This window comes from Condylura cristata, unplaced genomic scaffold (assembly GCF_000260355.1).
Source record: "Condylura cristata isolate star-nosed mole 26May11 unplaced genomic scaffold, ConCri1.0 scaffold00007, whole genome shotgun sequence".
NCBI classification, from domain to species: Eukaryota; Metazoa; Chordata; class Mammalia; order Eulipotyphla; family Talpidae; genus Condylura; species Condylura cristata.
Window position 1 is genome coordinate 46,671,105 of NW_004567108.1, and position 24,137 is coordinate 46,695,241.

The window sequence follows — 24,137 nt, forward strand, 5'->3', positions numbered from 1 at the left end:
GAGAGAGAGATAGGTGTGCCATTAGGGTGTCCCCACCCCACACTTGGGGTTCTGAACAAAAGCAGAATAGTTTGGCAACATTTGTACATGGTGCAAGCACTATCAGTAGAATGTATATTCTGTCATTTATCAGTCTTTAAAAAAAAAAAAAAAGCCATTACACTGGCATTTTTGCCCTATCTATTGCTATTTTGCTGAATTATTTAAGCAAGCTACAAGAAAAATTACACTTAATTTTTCATATTCTTCCAGCAAAATTCAGCAGTTTGTTTAACCCACAGGTATCATGCAATTTTTAATTCTACATGAGTGTATGGCAACATACTCTTTCCAGATTGCTTATAAGTTAGAAGGTAGTTGTGTGGAAAAACTGGATCCCTATTTTAACTTTAATCATTGTGCCCTTCCCTCCAAACACAAGGCTCCTTTCTAAGCTGTCAAGAAGCTAGGAGTGGCTGAAGCTTGCCTACAGCCCCATCTGATAAGGAGATCTGAACAATAACACTTAACTCATTGCTTGAACAATTTCAAGTGAAAGAGATATATAACATTAAACATATGTTCAAAATGCTTAACTGACTCATTTCTTAATGTGTTTTGCCTAAAAAGTAGATTTTTAAAAAATAATTCATTTCAGTTAAGAAAGGGTTGATTTACCTTCAGAGCATATACAAGACATTATCATTATATTTTTGGAAAATGGTGAGCATGTACTTTATAATACTGTCCTAAATTATATTTTGGGATGAGCTAAATATTTAAATAGTACTTTCTGCACTTTAACTATAGTCATATATTCCACCTATTTTTCCTACAGTGATAAATATCACCTATCACTTAAAACTCCAAAAACTGAGAGCTAGAAAACTCAAATAATGTTGAACACTACTCTGTGCAGCTAAATGCAAAATATTTTGTGTTCACTCATTTAATAAGTTGATGTTCTTTAACTTTACTTCAGAAAATAAAACTTTATAAAAGATGAACAGAAAGTCTTTTGAACTCTGATATATATGTCTTCATGAATATTCTTAGCTCTCAATTTCATTTTCCCTAGTGAACCATAATAATAGAATGCTGAGTGAAAAGCAAGTTGTATCTCATATTTTGTCTTGCATCATACCAGTTTTAAAAATATATACAAATGTAAAAATTGGCGTAGAAGGAAATATAGCTAATTAGTGATGGTTCTCTCTGAGTAGTGGAAATATACTTGATTTCCATTTTTTTCTCTTTAATTTTCTAGATTTTTATTTTTAATCAGAGATATTACTAATAAAACACTTGAACAAAGAAAGTGAACTGTATGTTCTTGTATTGGGAGAATAAACTCTCCATCTGTAAGCTTATAACTAGAGACTCCATTTTGATTTTAACCAGTTCTTCAGTTTTGGCCATAGGAAACTGCTTATTTCAGTACACTGTTAGATACAAGAAATATGCATTTCTAATACCAACACTGTATTGAAATATTTTTACTGCTCTTGGTCAGTGCTTTTTAAGTTAGAATTATACAAAGAAACAAGATTTTTTTAAATTTATATTAATTTTAATTATATGCTGCATTAGAATTAAATTTTTAAGCACTGCTAAATGATAAACACACTACTGAAATGAGAACATTTTATGAAATTAAATTTTTTAAAACCTACTAAACATTACAGTAAAATATGGCTTTTAAATTAACTATCCAGTATCAATTATTCTATGTAGAGACATGTATTCCTTCCCTATGTTAAAAGATATGTTAAGGTATATTAGAAGGCTAGTATGGGATTTCAAGGAAAACACAGTAAGAAACAGTTAATGAATGAAAAATATGACTCCTTGGAGAACTCTGGATTTTGGTAATATCATGTGGTTGTGGTAGGTCACTTCCAGTGTTTCTTTGGATAAAATAGGTACCATGGCTTCAGTAAAATAGACTGTGAGATGATGAAGTAATGTATTAAAATTGATCTATTTATATTTACATGACTTAGGGAAAGGGGACATTGGTAAATCTGTGGATACTGAGAACAAATTAATCTTACACTTATTAACTTGGAAAATTTTAAAATCCATCAGGTATTTTATTTCTCTATAGTTCTGGAAGAGTACAAAAATCACTAGGGCAAAAGACCACATTTTCTTTTCTTTTTTTTTTAAGATTTTTATTTTTATTTATACATACAGTACTGGGGTGCAAGCCAGAGGTGCAGGGGCAGTGAGAGGATTCACTAGAGACAGTGGGGAGCAGAACAGGCCAACTGATGGAGTACACTGCTGAGGGGATCAGCGGGCGGATCAGAAGAGGTCTGCTGAGTCATGTGGGTCACCTCTGGGGTGGGGGATCGAACTCACACTGAGGCGGCTGCAGTTGGCTTGCAGTGCTGCATTCTAAGCTGTTGCGCCACCAGGGATGGCCAAGACCACATTTTTATTGTTGTTGAGGTAGTGTTGGTTTATACTGTTTATTGGGATCCCCCACTTCTAGGGCTGTTATCATAGTTGTAAAATCCATTGTGCTTCTTCTCACTTAGTGCTGCCCTTCCCTCTTTCTGGCCTCATTTAACTGTTTCAGTTCTGTCATCATATAGTCACAGTCAGCTTTCACAAGCTAGTTTTTGAGTGGCTTTATCTAATCCTTTGTCTGGTTTCTTTATATTCCATATATTAGTGAAATCATCCAATGTTTGTCTTTTTTCCACTGATTTTGCTTAAAATAATTTCCTCCAGGTCCATCCATGTTGCTCCAAATGGCATAAGTTTATCTTTTATGATCACTTAATAGTATTCCATTGTGTATACATACCACATCTTGATCCACTCAAAAAGACCATATTTTGGTTAACCTCTGACTAGTACACTTATTTCTGCTAATAATAAACTAACTATTAAAATGGACTCTGTTTTGTGTGGTGGCACTTTGGTGTGCTTATTAGTTGTTTTATTAATTTCCTCTTTAAAGACTAACAATGAACCTTAATTTTTTTATTCCCTTTTTTAACTAGTGTCCTTAAGTTTCTAAGTCTATGTTGTCCAGTATAGTAACCACCTATAGCTAGAGGCTACTGTAATGGACAGCACAGATTATAGAGTTTTTCCATCATTGAAGAAAATTCTGTTAGATATCACTGATCTAAATTGTCAGGGCAATCTAAATTTCTTTTGGCATATTTTCTATGTGTTATGTTATCTCACTTAAATTTTCCTTTTATATGTTTTATTTTTCAGTTTAAAAGGATGCTTAATCGGGAGCTTACTCATCTCTCTGAAATGAGTCGGTCTGGAAATCAAGTATCAGAGTACATATCAAATACATTCTTAGGTGAGAATACCAATTTAAATTCAATTTTTAAATTTTCTTTTTGAGGCTTATTTTTGGGAGGTAGAATGGGATACTAACTCATCTTGGAAACTAAACTATTAAGAATTTTGTTTTCATTCATATTAATAAGATTAACCTCTCTAATCTTTAGAATTTAAGGTGACAAAGCTACATTTTTTATCATTTAGCTTAATTCAGGACTTCAGTTCTCTTAATTAAAGTTGTATGTTGCCATTTTCCCCAAAGTATCATCAAACTATAAAATGTGTTTTGTAGAGAGATACATGCATGCATTCAACTAGTTCCTGGAAAAATGCCAGCCACTTTTTTTTTTTAATGATACATTTGAAATGGTCCCTGAAGTCATTTTGTTGATAGTTTTAATGGGCATCAAGCCTGGTAAACTGAGGAGACAGGTTTAATGCAATTGCCACAGAAAAACTTGCTGATAATAATAGCTGTGAGTATGAGACTACATCACCCCAATCCTCCATTCAGGGAAAGAAATTGCAATATTGAACTTCAGTAACTTGAACATAATCCTTAGTTAGAATTTTCTTTCAAAACAAAATTGCAGTAATATCAAATAAGTACATTTGTTGGACCCCTGCTATGTGTAACAAGGTGGAAGGGCTCACTGCCTTGAGATGGTGAATGAATATACTAAGACATCTTATACCTTTTATTTGAAAACAATAATTAGCTTTTTGGGAATGTGATATTTACTTATGAGATACTAGTGAAGATTTTCTGTGCTCCCCATGTTACCTTAGTGTTACCTAAGGGAGCCCTTACCTCAAGCCCTTACCTCATTATATATTGTAGGGAATATGAAACAGCAAAACAGTCTAAGTCATTCATATATGCTATTTGAATTCCTGCGTATAACTCATTTCAGTAAGCATTAGATTCATACTCTGCTGTTTCAATAATAATTTGTGTATGAAATTTCTACCATTTCAAAACAGTGGAAACTACCACTATTTTTGCTTTTTTCCAAGTCTACTACATGTTAGGTCTTAACACAAAAATACTACAACAGTCTATCAAATAAGTAACCCTAAGTACATCTGATTTTAGTTATTTTGAAGTGGATTCATTTGTTTGATTTTGTATTTGAAGGTATAGTAAGTTCACAATAAATTATAAATCTTCTCTAAAAGGAGTTCCAGTTGGAAATGTTTTCTGGAATATGTAATGACCAAATAAAACATGTCTAGTTACACATGTTATAATTGATAAAAAATAAACCCCGTCAGAATTAATAGTAAATGTAGAATATTTTCTAAATTTCTTAAGATAAGCAACATGAAGTGGAAATTCCTTCACCAACTCAGAAGGAAAAGGAGAAAAAGAAAAGACCGATGTCTCAGATCAGTGGGGTGAAAAAGCTAATGCACAGCTCCAGTTTGACTAATTCAAGCATCCCAAGGTTTGGGGTCAAAACTGAACAAGAAGACGTCCTCGCTAAGGTAAGATGACTTCAAGGATCATGATTATTAATATCAGTGATCAGTGATACCTCTTCTTGATGTTTCCTCTTTTAAATAGATAAGTTTAATTGAGGTGTTTTTTTGTGTGTGTGTGTGTGTGTTTTTGAGATGGGAAAACATTTTATGAAGCTTATTCTAGAGTACTTGGCTTGGTATATGTGTTCTTTATTCTTTGCATCAATATCTTGTTAACATTAAGTAATCTATCTTTTGAGGGTTAGAATAGTTAAGGTTTTTGTGAATAGATTTTAACTATTGAATAAGTGCTTTGAAGTTGATACTCAAAGAATGTAAGTGTTGTATTGTGAAAGGTCTGAAATAAAGCCGTGCTATTCAGTTTCCCATATATTCCAGTGAATATATGCTTGTTAGTTACATGGCTCTTCCATTACTTTTAAAATGAGTCCTTTTTAAAATCAAACAATCTTTTCATTAAAGTGAATAATTTTATAAAGAAGGGCTCATTGTTTTATGTTCTATTTCCACTTTCTAATTTTTCTTTCTGTTTTTTAAACCCAGGAGCTAGAAGATGTGAACAAATGGGGTCTTCATGTTTTCAGAATAGCAGAGTTGTCTGGTAACCGGCCGTTGACTGTTATCATGCACACCATTTTTCAGGTAACAGGGCTAGGTTCTATCACCTTTCTTTTGTTTGGTGGCATAATACCTATGTGTATGGTGCATGAGCTTTATCTTTTTTATTACTCTCTTGCACTCTTTTTTTTTATTATTATTTATCCCTTTACCAATGGCAAATAAGGATACAAAAGGTTGGAGTGTAGGTAAAGCACAAATAAACCAATTGTGTTGACTTTTTCCACTTCAGAAAAAGATGTGCCGTAGGAAAATTGAAGGAATTCATTAAAAACATAGTTTAAAGTCATCTACATGACCCTGACTCCCATAAGAAGGAAGTACTAAGTTTAAAAACTGAATTAGCACTCAGTTGCTTCATTTTAGATTATAATTCCTTTAATCACTAGTTTCTGTACTGCTCTTTTCCTTCATATCATTTTGAAATTCTCAGGCTTGCTCTCCAGTTCAGAATTAGCATTTAACTGAGACGTTGAGGCTATAGCTATACTGGGTCTGGAACAAAGCTCCAGCCCTAAAAAGATTGTTGATCTTCAATTTGATAGCCAGCGTCCTGATCATGGGTCACACACTTTTTAGAATTGGCAGCTCATCCCTGACATCTTACTTCATCTTGGGGCGAGCATTGTTGTTCTCCAGAACTATTACACTCTTGATTTTGTCCCTGAAGTTCCTGGATCTTCCCAGGGTTTTCCTCATTAGATGTTGCAAGAGGCCCATTTCTTGGTTATTCTTAGGCATCTCTGAATTTGATTTTTTTTTAAATACATACATACTGTGGGACATCTTTTATATAAGAACAGAGTGTGAACAGGATTTCTTTTCCTACAGGAACGGGATTTATTAAAAACATTTAAAATTCCAGTAGACACCTTAATTACATACCTTATGACCCTGGAAGACCATTACCACGCAGACGTGGCCTACCACAACAATATCCATGCTGCAGATGTTGTCCAGTCTACACATGTGCTGTTATCTACACCTGCTTTGGAGGTAAATCTGGTTTCTAAACCTTGAGAACAATAACTTGCCACAGATAAAGGTCTTGTAAACATTTATATTGAAGAGTGTATGCAGAAGAAAATAATTGGCTCCTTTGGAAGTATGTTGCATTTATAGGGTAAAAAATGTAATTATGTCACAGTTGAATCTTCTGATGAATTTTGTCTGTGAAAGTTTATCAGTAATTTAAGATTTCATCTGTTCCTGATGATGCTTCTTTAAAATTATCTGGTGAACATTTCATAAAGCACATCTAGCTTGTTCACTCTTCCTAATTTTGCATTTCTAGTTCAAAGGAAGATTATTTGCAAATATAGTCAATACATTTAAATTTTTATAGACTTTATTAGAAAGACATCTTTCATTTGACCAAACCCTAAGAAATTATTCTATTAAATGTTCATTAAGGCAACTTGAGTTCCTTAATTGTTTGAAAGATTCTCTTTTGCTAATTTAATTTTTAGTTCAGATTATTTTCATTATATAATTGTTTAATACCTCCTCATTTGAATGAATGGTTCTCAATTGACTTCTCCTTTTTCCTGCCCCCTCTACCCCTATACTAACTGGCACAATGTGGAGACATTTTTGGCCATCACAGCTGGGGACAGCGGTGGGGGTACATGCTACTAGCATCTTGATGAAAAGGCCAGGGGTTCTGTTAACAATCCTACAATACACGACAGCCTCTCACAACAAGTATTATCTGACCTGAAAGAGTTCTGTTAAGGTTGAAAAGCCCTGGTTTGAATTAAAGCAAAGAAAAGAATAGCTTATGCCAAATTTTATGTACATTATCATTACATTCTTAAACATCTAAAATAATTTTAAAATAAGTGGTTTTTTTAAAGAAAGGAATCTGCAGTAATACTTTTGTATATGTATTTTAAAAATAATCAATGGAAAAGGTTTAACTATGAGTTATTTTAAAAATTCAGATATGTTCTTTTCCAAAATTAGACTTAAAAAAGTTCTGAGTAATTCATTATCCAAGACTCCCTTCCTGACATAATATTATATAGTAATATATTTTGAAGTTTCATTTAGTTTCATCAGATTCTAGAAAGTAATTTCCTATTTTTTATAGCTTTACTTCGTTTTACAGGTATACATTTATTTCTTATTGCAATGGAGTACTAGTGTTATATGTATTTCTGATCTTCTAGGCTGTGTTTACAGATTTGGAGATTCTTGCAGCAATTTTTGCCAGTGCAATACATGATGTAGATCATCCTGGTGTGTCAAATCAATTTCTGATCAATACAAGTAAGTGTGGTTTATTTTTACAAAATATTTTTTTTTATTTTTTCATTTTTTGTGTCTGCTATATTACCAGAAAATTCCTTGCCCTGTGTGTTTTTCAGCATAGCTAACTGGCCATAAGGCCATTTTGCCACAACAGATAAAATAAGCGGTTGACAGTTTGACTTCACATGTTGTTTTGACAGTTTGGTTTAAAGTAAGCTTTCAGTTGATACCGTCTCCCATTTTCATATTAAGTTAAGTCTTAACCCTTACAATGGCCTATGTAGTAACAAGTGAATAGTCTTGATGAAATGCTAGCACTGTAATGCATTTAATTCTCCTGTTAAACTCAACATCTGTTTGATATATGTGGTAAAGAACATTAGAGAACAAAGATGCTGAATCTTAATTAGCTAAGGAATTGATCATTGATGTACTCAGAGACTGTTGTGAATTACTAGCTGACTCTTCTATTTGAGTTCCTTAATTGTCTGAAGGAAATTGATGGTCTTAAAATAATAGCTAAGAACATATCTATCACCTTGATAAAATGCACAGCAACAAAACTTACTGGAAGAGCCTCCCTGGTGGGGCAAGGGGTTAAAGTCTCATCACTATGAAGCTATGGACAGTCACTGCACTATGAGTTTCATCCCAGCCAGGTAGCTGACCCACATGGTACAGCAGACATCTCCTATTTCACCATGACACTGCTTCCCTCAGCAGTGTATTACAGTAGATCCTCCTGGTCCTGCTTCCTACTATGTTTCTGCTGAATCTTCTCACCCTCTAGCTCATACCCCTGGCCTACATCCCAGCTCCATTGTGCATAAATAAAAATAAATCTTGAAAAAAAAATAAATCTTACTGGGAAAATGGTAACATATCAGCTTTTAACTGAGTATAGTCATCCCTTCACCTCAGCACAACCAAAAGTTTACATCTATAGCAAATATAGAAGAAACAGCCAGCAATTCACAACAGTCTCTGAGAGCATTATCAATTCCTTAGCTAATTAAGATTCACTGTCTTTGTTCTCTAATGCTCTTTACCACATATATCAAATAGATGTTGAGTTTAACAGGAAAATTAAATGCATTGCAGTGTTAGCATTTCATCAAGTTAGCAATTTTATTGATTACTGTTCAAGATGACAGATGTTTGACATGAGTTGGTTTTTCACTTTTCCCATGAAACTGAAACATTTACCAATAAACCCAGGACAATATGCCAAGAGTAAACAAAGAACAGTGTAAATGATCTATAATGCAATACAAAGCTAAGTTACAACTATGCAGTGTGTGTGTGTGTATGTAGTATGCAATCTGAAATCCACTTTTAACTTTGTAGACCAGACATGAATCCAAACTGTCAAACCAGAATATCAGTCAGTACAATATGCATTTTAATTTTAACATATAATAACATGATTTAGTTCTGAAAATCAGGATTAAATTGCATGAGTTGTATGATATTTGGAAAATATACATTCTCGTAGTTCTAGAGAAGTACAACAAAATATTTCCAGGTACGTGTTAACAGACTAGGGCAGTCAGAAGTGTAATTCTGCAGAAATATCTGGTTAGATTTACCCTATAGTTTTAAATTAAAAAGAAAACATCAGAATCAATCCTAAGCCATCCTCACTTTATGTAGGTTGTCATTTAATTATCTACCCATACTGTAATTATTCCTGGCTGCTCCACCACCTGATCCACCCATTGTTTTTCCTTTTTAAATTTCCTGATTAAACTACAGGAACTTCATATTTAATTTAATAGTTTTTTTTATGGAAGATTTTTAAACATTTATTTATTTATGCATACAGAGCTACGGTACAGGCCAGAGGTGCAGGGGTCATGAGATGATTCACTAGAGACAGACTGGGAAGCAGAATAGGCTGATTGACAAAGTACACTGCTGAAGGGAGCAGTGGGAGGCTCAGGAGAGGTCTGCCGTGCCATGTGGTCACCTCCAGGGCAGGCAGGGACCAAACTCCTGCTAAAGTGGCTTTAGCTTCTTAGTACTGTGCTTTAATCCACTGTGCCACCAGGGAGGGCCCTAATAGTTCTTTTTTAATTTTATCATTAAATTTTTTCTATCATTAAATTCTCATTGATAGTATTTCATTAACTAAGAAGTCATCATTGGGTTTGGTAATAAAAGGAATGGTAGACAATCTTAACAGAGGACTGCACAGGGAATTTGTAGGTAGTGCTTGAGCAAAGCCATTGCAAGAAGGCTTTAGTTCTACAGAATTCTATCTTTTTGATACTTGAAATTAATTGCTAAATGATTTTAATGTAATGCTATTATGACGTTCTCTTCCATCAAGGAGGGTTAATATAATATAGGCACTTTTATATGAAAAAAAATAATCCCTTAAAGCATTGTTTCTTGTATTTTATAAGAATCTGCCTTTTGTTTTTTGTCAGGAGTTTGTGGATCCTAGCCTTGTTATGCTCCATAACAAACTAGCCTTCGTAGTATCTGTGCATTCACCATTCATTTCCTGTACATTGCTGCAGTCAAATTTAAAGAGAGAATTAAAGTGTAGCCTTGTTTTCAGAGATTTAATTAAAGTCTTTAAGATTATTTAGGTTTTTCTTCCTTTTAATAACTTCTGGATGACTCTATATAACAAAATGTAATGTAGTTACTAGCTTGAATATAGGATTAGGAAACTCTTGGATTTCCTGGGACACGTGGCCAGTCAACTCCATTTCCAAAGTTTAGTTTATAAGCTTAATTTTATGGGATGAAATAGGGTAACATTTTATATTCCAAATATTTCATGAGATCCTATAATGGAGTGACTTCAGGAATTTTTAATGCATTACTGGGTATTACACAAATATTAATGTTCATTAGATGCGGTAACAAGAGTGTGCCTTGTATTAGTGATTACAATGTATTGACTATGTCCTTTCTGGGAAGAGCAGGAAGGTCGGCTGGCACATTGTACAGTATGCTAGCACTTTTTGTTAGTCTGGTCTGATTATTTTGATGCTTATACACATCTAAATATGTCTCCTCATTGTATAACTTTTTAAATATGTCTGAAAATGATGTTTTAATTAAATACTTGCCTTTAAGAAAGATAGGCATTTTTTCCTTTAAATCAAAGTTCAAACTGGTATATTTTCTTTACACCTTGTCATATGTAACATCGTGTGTTCTATTTAGCATAAAAATTTTTGTTGATTAGAAACTAAATTTAAGCAACTGATAATAAGGTAACTATTTCCAAGTATTCCAAAAACTTCTTTTAGGAAAATGAGGACCAGCTAGCTCTTTTATTCTTTCTTGTGGACCCTCTAAGGTTAAAAGGACATAGGCTGGCCCTGGAAGACTCTGGTGGACATCGGGGTACCCACAGTGCGCAATTCAAACTATCACAACCACACAGTCCACAGGCGAGCCTGATGTCCTCCAAAGTGTGAGAGCCACAGCTAGAAAGAGAATAATTCTAAATAAGATGGCAGTGGCTAATGGTGTCTGTTTAAGGTAATTTTGCTGATGACCTGCCTGAAGTGAAAGGATAACTGAAACTTCTGGAAATATTTTGTTACTCAGTGATGTGATACTCTGCTTTCTGTAAGACCTCAGCAACATAAGGAGGTTCACAGTTCCCAGGGCATCTTTGTTTTGCCAATATTTTCTCGAGGGTGGGTTATGATGAGGTTTATTATGCCTGAGAAAAGGAATCTGCTGGGACATCTCTTATCCCAGGATTAAACAGAGCCGCAGGCCATAAAGAGAATTATTCCCTTGGTTAGGTTTTGTCCAGAGGTCATGCAAGCATTTAATTCATAATATAGAGGAAGCTTAGTAGCAGTAACACAGAAACATTTAACTTCATAGTATATATAAAGCAACCTCTCTAATAACTGGTGAACTGTTAGGAAATAGCTTTGTGAGATACTCTATCAAAAACAGGCAGTTACTCTTACTTTGCAGTAAACTTTCTTTTACAGACATTAAATTTATTTTTTCTCTTCCTTTTGTGAATAGACTAAGCATCAGCAGCTCAGATAAGCACTTACTTTAGAGCTGGTGTTGCCAGCTTGTCCAAACCCAAAAGTTGAGTCTATGTCTCTTTCAGAAAAGGATTCTAAAAGCTTCTGGTTCTTCAAATTTATAAACCCACAGTCACTGTCCCTGTTTTAAGGACGCTCCAAGGGCACAGACAGTTTGCATGGTCCCTTGGTAGGGGGGCACCGAAGCTAACTTGACTGAACCCCAGTCCAGATACACCTTTCCTTCCCATTGTGATAGTAGTTTCTATTAAATCATTCCATTTGTATTAAAGTGCCACTTTTTTTCTTTTAAAGGTTTATTTATTCATACAGAACTGGGATACAGGTCAGAGGTGCAGGGGTGGTGAGAAGCTGCACCAAAGACAAAGTGGGGAGCAGATCAGGCAGATCAATGAAGTACACTACAGAGGGGAGCAGTGAGCGGGTCAGGAGAGGTCTGCGGCGCCATGTGGATCTCCTCGGGGCAGGGATAGAACTTGCACTGAAGCGACTGCTGGCCAGCTTGCAGTGCTGCGTCCTAATCCGTGCGCAACAGGGAGGGCCCAGAGTGCCAGTGTTTTTATACTGCATTTGCATTTGCTATGATATTCATGCATTTGCTAGTGTAATTCATTGTAGTACTGTAAAATTGTTAAGGTTTTGAAAACACAAAGATCATTTCTACGTGAAATAGTATGTTAAGCTTTTACAAATGATTTATCAGGAATGAAAGAATCTGAATTCTGTTTTAAAGAAATTGAAATTCCAGTCAGGAAAGCTGCTCAGGTCTTTTTCAAAGACAATAAGTGCAAATAAATTTATAAAAAATAAAGAGCTTGTAAAACTTTAATTATAATATGTTGGAGGGTATTATGTAATTAAATTCACAGTATTTTCTGAAATAAAAACACTAAATTGAATATAGAATTAAATTTTATTTGGAAGGTGAGTAATTTATGCTTATAGCAAAGTTGCTTATGTTTTAGGAAGAAGGATTTCCTTATGTTCAAAGTATATGGCCTTTGGTTAATAAGGTCATAGACCTTTATTATATTAGAGCCAACTTTCACAACCAGTGCATACACTTTTTTATTTCTCTGGTATCACTTGGAAATAAACTTTACATGGCTATTATTTTTGGATTGTATGTGGAATAGTTTTTTTTTTCCATGTAAGTCTAAGATGTTCCAAAATAAGGAGAAATTTATTTTTCTCAAATTTGACTATATGGAAATAAATACTTAGTATGGAACTCATTATTTTATTCAATGAAAATTATTGACAGACTACTGTATGCTAAATATTGTATATACTATGTGCTAAATATTGTTGTATATATTGTTCAATGTATGGATAAACAAGAATTCTGGGTGTGTGAACTTGAATTCTGTGAATATATGTGGCATCAGATGGCATAAGATCGGTGCAAATATAATTCAGGTTAAGAACTTAGGGAGTATATAAGTGAAGACATGAACCACACAATTTTTATCCTTTTATACTTAGCAACTAGGTATTAAAACTACTATTTCTGTGTCCTATGTCAAGGAGAATTTTTTAAAGATTTATTTATTTATGCACACAGAACTGGGGTAAAGGCCAGAGCTGTGGGGGTGAGAGGATTCACCAGAGACAGAGTGGGGAACAGAACAGGCAGATTGACGAACTATATTGCTGAGGGGAGGAGAGGTCTGCCACACCATGTGGGTCACCTCCCTGGCCAGGGGTTGAACTCTTGTAGCAGTAGCTGCAATAGCTTCATAATGCTGTGCTTGAACCCATTGTGCCACCAGGGCAGGCTCAAGGAGAATTTTTTTATTCACAAGTGCACAGGAAAAATCAGATAGGTCACCCTCCCTGGTGGCACAGCGGGTTAAAGCACAGCACTGAGAAGCTAAAGCCACTTTAGCATGAGTTCAGTCCTGCCCCGGAGGTGATCCACATGGCACAGCAGACCTCTCCTGACCCACCCACTGCTCCCCTCAGCAGTGTATTTTGTCAGTTGGCCTGTTCTGCTCCCCTCTCTGTCTCTGGTGAAGCCTCTCACTGCCCCTGTACCTCTAGCCTGTACCCCAGTTCTGTATTCACTAATAAATCTTAAAAAAAAAGTTCTTCCCTTTAAAAAATTAGTCAAGAACATCAGTTGTTCTATATAACTTAATTTTATATAGGATTTAAGTCTCTGAGTGGGTTGTGAAGTCCTTGAGAAGGACTATTGACATTTGGACAGAGATCAGGACAAATAAGCTGAAATGTGACTAAGGCCAAATGAATTGTGCTCAGTAGATAGGAGTTTATGGCAGAAAGTGAGCAATTCTGCCCATGGTAAAAAGGAAGGCTTCATGGAAGAGATGACCTGTTCTGAACCTTAAAGATATGACACATTTCAACAGAAATGTTATATGAACAATCCATTAACCCCCTCCCTACTACTGCATTTGAAAGTACAAAGTTAAGTTTTAATTATTCCTGAATTTTCATTAGATTCATTAGCATAAATTTACAGAGGAGTGACAGAATCAGCCTTCCCTTTTGGGTATGACTTAAGGCCTCAATCCTAAACAGGAATAGAAAGTTTAATGACTATCAGGTGCTTCACTGCTAACTGATTGGATAACCACCTAAAATCCCTTTCATATAACATACAGCCCCAGACATGGGAGAGGCAGTAGAGACCACCTGTTCCATGTGGAATTGTTTTATGGTCTTTCTGGCCAGTCTGGACTCTTTAATTGACAAGGCTTAACCACTTTCGATGGCAGACTTGCCCAGGGTCTAGGGCCATCTACCTACATGGATATGCCACAGATCAGAGTTCTCAAAGTAATCCCTGTTCTCTCTGAAGGCTCCATAGCCTTCAATACCTTTGTCTGTCTTCACTGGAAAATCCTTTTTTTTTTTTAAGTTGGTGGACCTGAATCAAATCTCCTACCAAATGCCCCTCATCTTTATGCATATTTACTCCCTTAAAAGAACCCTACTTAGTTAATTAGAGATAATTTGTCCAGCCACAAAATATACCTTCCTTTCAATTTGTTTATTACATATAATTCTACCACAGAAACAGTAACATCATGTTCTAAGACAATAAATGGTGTAAAATGTATTCCCCTAAATCATATATCCTCTATATAAAACAGTGTTAGCTCAATAAAAATACTTATCTAAATAGAAAATATATTAAAAGTGTTTAATTACCTATAGATAAGTATTCCTAGCTTAGGATTTTATAGACTTACATAAAAGTCAGAGTTGAGCAGATAATGTGCTTTATCCAGACAGCTTTTTTTCTTTTGAATAAACTGTTTATTTTAAAATAAATAAATAAAACAAGCCCACTATTGCTATATCAAAAAAGAAAAAGATGCCTTATACATTTACTCCCTGGTTTTTAATTTTTTTTTTTTTAGATTTATTTATTTATTCATACAGAACCGGGGTACAGGCCAGAGATGCGGAGGGTGAGAGGATTCACCAGAGACAGAGTGGGGAGCAGAACAGGCAGATCGACGAAGTACACTGCTGAGGGGAGCAGCGGGCGGGTCAGGAGAGGTCTGCCACGCCATGTGGTCACCTCCGGGGCAGGCGGGAATCGAACTCATGAGGAAGCGGCTTTAGATTCTCAGTGCTGTGCTTTAACCCGCTGCGCCACCAGGGAGGGCCACTCCCTGGTTTTTTAGATATAGATACCTGTAGTTTGAGAGCAAAAATTTAAATACATATGTTTCCACTTGTATATGTATGTCATGGATACTATAGAGAATTTGTTCAACACAGATAAAATTGTAGAGTTTTACAGTAGCAATGTCTTGAACTTCTCCTTCCAAGTGCCTTTAAAACAGTTTTCTTTTTTAGAAAAGAATGCATATGTCCACATATATTTTTCCATGTATTATTCAAAGGAAGCATCAAATGCATGTTTTTAGTTTTTACAATGATTTAAGTGAAAATAGAATACAGAGAATACAGTACCAAGGCTTTTTTTTTGAATGGCCACCTTATAGATCTGGGTCTACTATTTATAGGAACTAGGAAAGGAATAAGGTCTCTTGCCAAAACCTGAAATACACAGGCAAAAGAGAGAGCTATAGTCTTCATCAGGGAGTTGTGTAGGCAGCTGCACACCACCTCTGTGAAGCTACCTTCATGCAGGTGGAAAGGCTGATGAACATTTATACTGACCATTATGCTACTTGGACAAGGACATGGGGAAATGAATAAATGTTTCACAATTATGCAGTATAAAAAGCATCACTGATAGATCCAGTACTATTTCATGTTTTCCAAAAGTATTATTTTACCTTCTCTGAAAACAGCAATCTTTAATCACTTGATCTTTACATTATATAAAGTGATGGGGAGGTACTTCACAGTTTTCAGATAATATAACACCTTTTATACTGGAAAATGGCAAGAATAATGTCATACTCTGCTAAGCTTTTATGGAGCTATTATGAGAGGTTAAAGATCAGCTGGCCCAACTCTTCTTTCAACTTAGAAAAGAGAAAACTGAGGGCCCCAGGGTAGAATGACTTGCCACAGCCATAGTGATGGCATTAGGATTCACTCCCAAGACCCTAGTGTCCCATTGGGTAGTATGTCCTCCTAGGCGTCCTCGTTTAAGGCTGGCAGCAATGTTTAGGGAGAATCTCAAACTCAAAAGTAGCTCAAACTCAAAGTAGCTCAAAATATGAAGACATGATAAATTTAGACCAAGCTTGCTAATCTCTTGCCCTTTTTTTTTTTTTTAAAGACTCTGAACTTGCCTTGATGTACAATGACTCTTCTGTCCTGGAGAACCATCACCTGGCTGTGGGCTTTAAGTTGCTTCAGGAAGAAAACTGTGACATTTTCCAGAATTTGACCAAAAAGCAAAGACAATCATTAAGGAAAATGGTCATTGACATTGTAAGTAGCTGATAAAAGAGAAAAGAGAGAACCATGATACAAGTTTTTAATAAATGAGATTAGCATCCAATAAAAGTAATGGCATGTTCCAGAACCCACTCTTATTGTTCAAAAAGTTACCTCCCTGGTGCTGGTAGTGGTGTTCTGTGAAAGGTTTTTTACTTCTAGTATTTTGGAACTAAGGATAATGACAGTTTACATTTACCATTCTCATTTTATTTTTTGAACTCCTCTGGTCTCGTGGCAGACAGAGAAAGGTGACTAACAATAGCAGAAAGCCATATTGTGATATATTTCCTTTTAAAAAGTAGGGAACAAAAAAACTCCAGCCATTGACATTGCCTCTATACATATTATTCACAGTGATTAGGAGACACAGGAAAATCTCTGGTTATTACAAACTTAGTTCTGTGAAACCTTGTATGCATAAAGATAGCAATTATCTGTATTTCATTTCTGAATTTTTCTGTGATCACCCTTGAATCAGTTCATCATAGTACAGTAATCATTTTCTGGGTCAAGAGATGGACAAAACTTCAAAAACTACCTAATGTCTTATCCATGAAGGTAGTCTACCTTTTTTCAACATTCAACGTGGTTACTAGTGCCTGATATTTTCTGTATATTCACATGTTTATCTGGGGCTCCAGAAAAGTTCACATCAAACGGCAAGATTCTGCCCCAGAAAGCAGTAAAGAGTGTCCAGCCACTGCCATTAGATGACAGAGTGGTGTCCCACTTCTTCACATACTCTGTTTAGTTCTCACTAATGCAAATTCTGGATTGTTTTATGTGATATTTGTGTTTTAAGGTACTTGCAACTGACATGTCAAAGCATATGAATCTACTGGCTGATTTGAAAACTATGGTTGAAACTAAGAAAGTGACAAGTTCTGGAGTTCTTCTCCTTGATAATTACTCTGATCGGATTCAGGTAATGCATGACTCAAATTTGCTCTGTGTGTGTGCCCATGTATATGTGTGTACAGATATGCCTGTGTGTCTGTTTTGAATAAGCGTTGTATTTTCTTTTTTCCCACCTTAAAATTGTAGTATTTATCATCAAGACTTTTATCCAAAGTCTTAATTTTAAAATTTAACCATAGAAAACTCTGTTAATCTTTCCATTTTGCATATGTGTTTAAAAGTAAATAAAAAAGCGATAACATGCCACAAAACCAACCACTTGATGCAGCTCTGAATTTCATCAACCATGCACATAAACAGTTTCTCTCATGATATTTAGATGTGGTAGAGGTGACATAATTTGGGACTATTAATACTAAGTGTGAACCACACACAGATACAAGTTTGGACTGTTTGGAAGGAATCTTGCACTACATGTATTTTTAAGTGTCATAGTCATCTGACGTGAATTTCTAGTAAAAAATAAAAAAGAGAGCAGGTGTGAGTAAAGAAAGCGTTTGTCTGTTTTAGGTCCTTCAGAACATGGTGCATTGTGCAGATCTGAGCAACCCCACAAAGCCTCTCCAGCTGTACCGCCAGTGGACCGACCGCATCATGGAGGAATTCTTCCGCCAAGGAGACCGAGAGAGGGAGCGGGGCATGGAGATAAGTCCCATGTGTGACAAGCACAATGCCTCTGTGGAAAAATCACAGGTGAGGCACAGCCACAAAGCTTCCAGAGAGATTAAAAGTACAGCTTCAGTATCAGATTACTTAGCATACCCATCACAGGGTACCTTACTGTGTCTTGAAATCACTTTGTGTTTGACAAGCTCCATTTCACGTTAGTGTTCATAAACTAAAAACACCTCTTCAGTCATATGTGTTATGACATATTCATTAATTATGACTACATTCATGTACACAGATTTATTTCATGTATCTGTATCTGGTTGTATGAATTCTGAAAGAGTATATAGTATCTGATTCATTGAAATAATTAGCTATTCTAAAATAAAGTCCAGGCTTCAAGCCAAAGCTCTACCATGTAAAAAACTTGAGTTTTGAACATGATAAACATACTCTTGAACTAAGAGTTTTAGAAACTAATTTTCACCAGCTAGTAACAATACCTTTACGTCATCTGTTATGTAAACTATTGATTATTTTCCCAAACTAACATTAGTAGTCTTCTGCGAAATGGTATGTTTGCAGGCCATGTTATAGTTCATATATTTTTATATAAGTTAAATACATTACACAAGGAATATGTCAACTGCATGTTCAAATTAGATGTATTTGTGAGATCTAGTTAATTTCCCCATTGTTTTTACTCCCAAGTCCCGTTCTCAAATTGGATGTTTTTTTCTATTAGGTGGGCTTCATCGACTATATTGTTCACCCTCTTTGGGAAACATGGGCAGACCTTGTACATCCTGACGCCCAGGACATTTTGGACACATTGGAGGACAATCGTGAATGGTACCAGAGCACAATTCCTCAGAGCCCCTCCCCAGCACCTGATGACCAGGAGGAGGGCCGGCAGGGTCATACGGAAAAGTTCCAGTTTGAACTAACTTTAGAGGAAGACGGTGAGTCAGACACGGAAAAGGACAGTGGAAGTCAGGTGGAAGAGGACACGAGCTGCAGTGACTCCAAGACTCTCTGTACTCAAGATTCGGAGTCCACGGAAATTCCCCTTGATGAACAGGTGGAAGAGGAGGCTGTGGGAGAAGAGGAAAGCCAGCCGGAAGCCTGTGTAATAGAAGATCGTTCTCCTGACACGTAACATTGCAAAGACATTCACTCCCTTTTTTTTTTTTTTTTTTTTAAAGTAGAAAATTGTTTCCAAAGTGCATGTCACATGGCACAACCATGGTCACACCTCACAGTCATCTGCCAGGACGTTTGTTGAACAAAACTGACCTTGACTACTCAGTCTGGCGCTCAGGAATATTGTAACCAGTTTTTTCACCTCCATGACATCGGAGCAAAGGGGACATCTTTACGCACAGCATTTTAACAAGATATCAGCTTGGTTGAGCTGATGAAGCAGAGAAAATCAACTCCAAAGTATTTTCAAGGGAGTGTGGCTCATCAGGCAGCCCAGAAAAGTTTATGTGATTTGGGATATCTTTTTATTCGTTTGCAATATTTTCAGCAGAAAGAAGGCATTACATAGACACCGTGAACTAATGAATGGAATGACACAGTGGGTCAGGAACAGGACACAGTGTGAAGCTGTTGCCATAGGCAGAGGATGAGCCACAAATTGCGTCATTTTCTAATTTCAAGTCTTCCTGATACATGACTGAATAGTGTGGTTCAGTGAGCTGCACTGACCTCTACATTTTGTATGATATGTAAAACAGATTTTTTGTAGAGCTTACTTTTATTATTAAATGTACTGAGGTATTATATTTAAAAAACTATGTTCAGAACTTCATCTGCCACTGGTTATTTTTTTCTAAGGAGTAACTTGCAAGTTTTCAGTACAAATATGTGCTACACTGGATAAATCTAATTTACAAATTTTACTTGCACCTTATATAGTTCATAGCAATTAACTGATTTGTAGTGATTCATTGTTTTATATACCAATAACTTCCATATTTAAAAGAAAAGTTATGTTGCAGGAAACCCTACTTGTAGTAGGTCTTCATTTACGTTGCTTTTTGTTTCACCCTTTTCAGGTAAGCAGAGTTACTCTCCACTGACATTTTCTTCACAGTGTGCACAGTGAATATTTGTTCAGTGATATTCTGATGTGCGTTCTGTCTTATGTGTCTTTAAGCATCGTAGACACTTAATCATCAGTTGGTGTCGTCTGAAGCAAGTGAGAGATATATAAATACCCAGTAGCTAAAATGGTCAGTCTTTTTTAGATATTTTCCTACTTAGTGTCTTCTGATAAATTTTTGCTGTGTCAATGGACCCTCATTTCACAAGTGCATGTCTTTGTAATAACCTACACATTTCATGTTCATTTTTATTGTTTTCACAGCCAGTTAAAGTAAGAACAACTTGTTCCCCCTTGTGCTGCTTTTTTATTTAGCGTGTTTGAACCTCTGTCCACGTTCACTAGATGTGGTCTTGTCAAATATATCAGCACCATTCTGACTGATAAAAAGAAACAGTTAAATTCGTTACCAATCATTTTTACCGTGAAGTCATACATAATGACTAGTTTTTACTCTTGATTTTACAAGGATAAGTAAACAGCTAGCTAGCTAGGTGATTTTTTAACAATGTTAGCAAAATATATTAATAAACACCAATACAATTAGTTCCCTTTTGTTTTCATAATTTCACCATGGGGTTAAGATTATATAAAGAAAATTCTTGAGAAGTAATTTTAAGTATAGCAGCTATACTTTGTGGAAGCCACATCACAAGCAGGGATTGAATTACCAATTTTCTTTGCTCCATAAGCCTATCTGTAGAGAACTCCTTCTTTAAACTACACCAAGGGAGAGGAGTTGATGCTGCCTCTGGCACCAGCAGAAGTCTGGTAAGTTAATGCTAAACTCTAAAATAGTGGGAAGAAAAATTCTGCCTGAATAAAAAGTTACAGATCACTCTTGGCTGAATTTAGCACCAAAACCATTATTACAATTTTAGAGATTAACTCCCAGTATTTACCTTCAATTGGTGTTTTGGGGGATATTTTATTTAGCTCAACTCTTAATAAAATGTTTCCCTTTTCTGTAAAGCTCTTAGAGCACAAGCAGTCATTTTTTTTAATGTGAATACCCATGAATTAAAAATAGAAACCAACAGTGAGTACCCTCAAATGGAAAGTAAATACAAGAGTTAAGAAAAATGATGATCCTGAAAAAAAGTATATCTAGGATATCTCACGAAGCCTTTTGGGGATTAATACTAAATTATTATTAATGACCCAAACTGAAGATGATAATTCACTTCAAACCTTTAATATAAAAAATGGTCTCTGATCTTTTACATAGACCATAGTAGGAATCAATTAAGTATTAGGTTTCCACCTGCTTCCTGTAAAAATCAGTAATCTTTCAAATGCAGTTCTTTGTTTGATCCAACTGGTTTCACAAGAACACTTGGAAATTTGTTTGTCTTTTATTTGTTCATAATAGGAAGTCCAGAAGAAAAGACAAAGAATGGGGTTTATTCCCTTCACCAAACTACTCTAATTCTCTCACCTCTGTTTTCCCCCAGAGAGTCCCTAGAATTGTAATAATGCGGAAATATTTAAAACAACAATGTTGCAAATGTAGACCTGAAAAGTTTATAACTGCTCTGAAATAGAAGCACTTTTTTTCCAATTTTGTTTGTTTCTAACGGTCACTTGTGAAGATACCCACCAATGGACAATCAAATGGTAGTAAAGGCATAATATGCAAGAGACAGGGACTAATGTACAATCTGCTTATCCTCTCCCTTCTTACTTCTCTTGCCAAAGCGTGCTTCAGAATTTTACATATTTTACAAGGACATCCTTTTACAAATGGCTTTACATGTCCTAAAATGCCATGAGAAAATGCAATATCTGGGTACTATATAGGGAAAAAAATGTCCAAGTTTGCATAAAACCAGTACATTTCAGCTTGCAAGTTACTAAACAAATTCATTCTATTTTCTTTTACATCACTATAAATTCACAAGAAAAATAATGTAGATAGAACAAATTGCAGACAGGAAAAAAAAAACTTGAATGAAATGGATTTTACGGAAAGCTTTATGATAATTTTTAATGCATTATTTATTTTTTGTGCCATGCATTTTTTTCTCACCAAATGACCTTACCTGTAATACAGTCTTGTTTGTCTGTTTACAACCATGTATTTATTGTAATGTACATACTGTAATGTTAATTGTAAATTATCAGTTCTTATTAAAACATCACCCCACGATGGGATGGTGTTGATATATTTGGAAACTCTTGGTGAGAGAATGAATGGTGTGTATACATACTCCTTGTACATTTTCTTTTCTCCTGTAATATAGTCTTGTCACCTTAGAGCTTGTTTATGGAAGATTCAAGAAAACTATAAAATACATAAAGATATATAAATTTAAAAAACATAGCTGCAGGTCTTTGGTCCCAGGGCTGTGCCTTAACTTTAATATTTTCTTCTGTTTTGCTGCATTTGAAAGTAAGGTAATGGTGAGAGCTAGGGCTGGGCATTTTACATCCAAGCTTTGATTGGATATCAGGCAGTAGCTGAATTTTACACAATCTGGAACATTCTGAGACCCTTTTGTGACACAAGCTCTCATGTACCTCTTGCAGGTCAGCAGCACTGCGTATGTGACAGTAACTCCCATGTGTAGTGCTCAAGAGCTACTTCAGTTAGTTACATTTGACTGTCTATACTTTCCACTACTACTGGGAAGATATATCTTTGTACTGTGATTATAAAAGCTCTCTTTGGCTTCTAGAGCACATTGGCAATGAACTTGATTTGAGATTAATACCATAGATCCCACATGTTGGTTCATCATTTCTTCCTCAGTTTCCTGTTGACATTTTTAAACCCAGGAATCTTCAACTAAATTTCCTTGTGTGTATAAATAGACACATTTAAACAGTCTTATACAGCACCAATTCACACAGCATAAAGTACTCATTATTGAGACTTTGTGCTTGTAAAACTTGCTATATTACTTTAGAATTTGAAAATTAAACTTTGCATGATGGCTAGCTCCCCAAAACTATGACCAACCGCTTGCAAATAGTGTGGAAACCTGCCTCTCTGCCCAGCCCTTGGAACATGTGACTTAGTAAAAGGAGAGATTCTTTTTCTAGGAAAAATGAACCTCCTATTATTATTTTTTTTTTGACACAAACTGTAGATTTTAGCAGCCCTGGGCCAAAGTAATTTAATTACTTTTGTTTTCAACAGTACAAAGGGGACACGATAAATACAAGAAACATCCTTCCTGATTTAGTTCTTAGTTTTATTTCTTTGGATATGTTTTCAGAGTGGTAAATTGTGTGTGAGCATTACAAATGACAATTCTTTTAGTGGTTTCTTAGCCTCTTACAACCCATGGGGATAGTACTGTACATCAATACCTTCATATGAAATTTTTATATGCAATGAAAATAAAAGCATGGGTTGATTCTGCCTACATATGACTCGATCTTTCACAAAAATAAAGGATTGTTCACTTACAGTTGTAGTTTAGTCAGCTCAGCAAAACTTCTGAGTAATGAAGATTGTTAAAGTGAAATGAAAAGAGTGACAGCCTGTTAGTATTGATACTTGCCGCTGAATGTAGTCAAATTATGTAGTTACATATTGTTACAGAACAATTGCCAAAATTAAGTTGGCCTATAACATTAATCATGGTGTTATCTAAACAGGTTTGCAAAGGACTTCTCTTCTATAGAATATGCTGATACATGGTAGTTATTCCAACATTAGCAATTATTTGTTGAGTACTACCCTGCAAGCTATGAGGTGCTATGGGTTCAGAAGTGAGGACAGTCGTATGTGAGCTGCACTCTGGAAAAGAATGAAGACCTTAGTCATTTCCATCCATGTCATCCTAAGTGCTCATTGCAAGCAAGACACTTGGTGCTGTGATTGTGAACCTGAACTTGATCTCTTCAGGAGTCACTGAGCCTTTCTTAAGAGACTGATTAGGGTCGTACACTCCCTCCCAACACACCCA

The 24,137-nt window shown here is 35.5% G+C and overlaps 1 protein-coding gene across 4 annotated transcripts in view; it reads left to right on the plus strand.

Annotated features, from left to right (window-relative positions):
* The window catches only part of PDE4D (phosphodiesterase 4D, cAMP-specific), a 650,481-nt gene extending 630,563 nt beyond the window's left edge, over nt 1-19,918 (plus strand). For all 4 annotated transcript variants that reach the window (XM_004678289.2, XM_004678293.2, XM_004678292.2 and 1 more), the window contains 9 exons: nt 3,217-3,310; nt 4,610-4,782; nt 5,323-5,421; nt 6,229-6,393; nt 7,569-7,668; nt 16,420-16,574; nt 17,386-17,508; nt 18,012-18,194; nt 18,856-19,918. In XM_004678289.2, the coding sequence (XP_004678346.1) occupies nt 3,217-3,310; nt 4,610-4,782; nt 5,323-5,421; nt 6,229-6,393; nt 7,569-7,668; nt 16,420-16,574; nt 17,386-17,508; nt 18,012-18,194; nt 18,856-19,269 (1,506 nt within the window). In that variant the 3' untranslated portion in view covers nt 19,270-19,918. The remainder of the gene's footprint in view (nt 1-3,216; nt 3,311-4,609; nt 4,783-5,322; nt 5,422-6,228; nt 6,394-7,568; nt 7,669-16,419; nt 16,575-17,385; nt 17,509-18,011; nt 18,195-18,855) is intronic.
* Nucleotides 19,919-24,137: the final 4,219 nt, after the last annotated feature.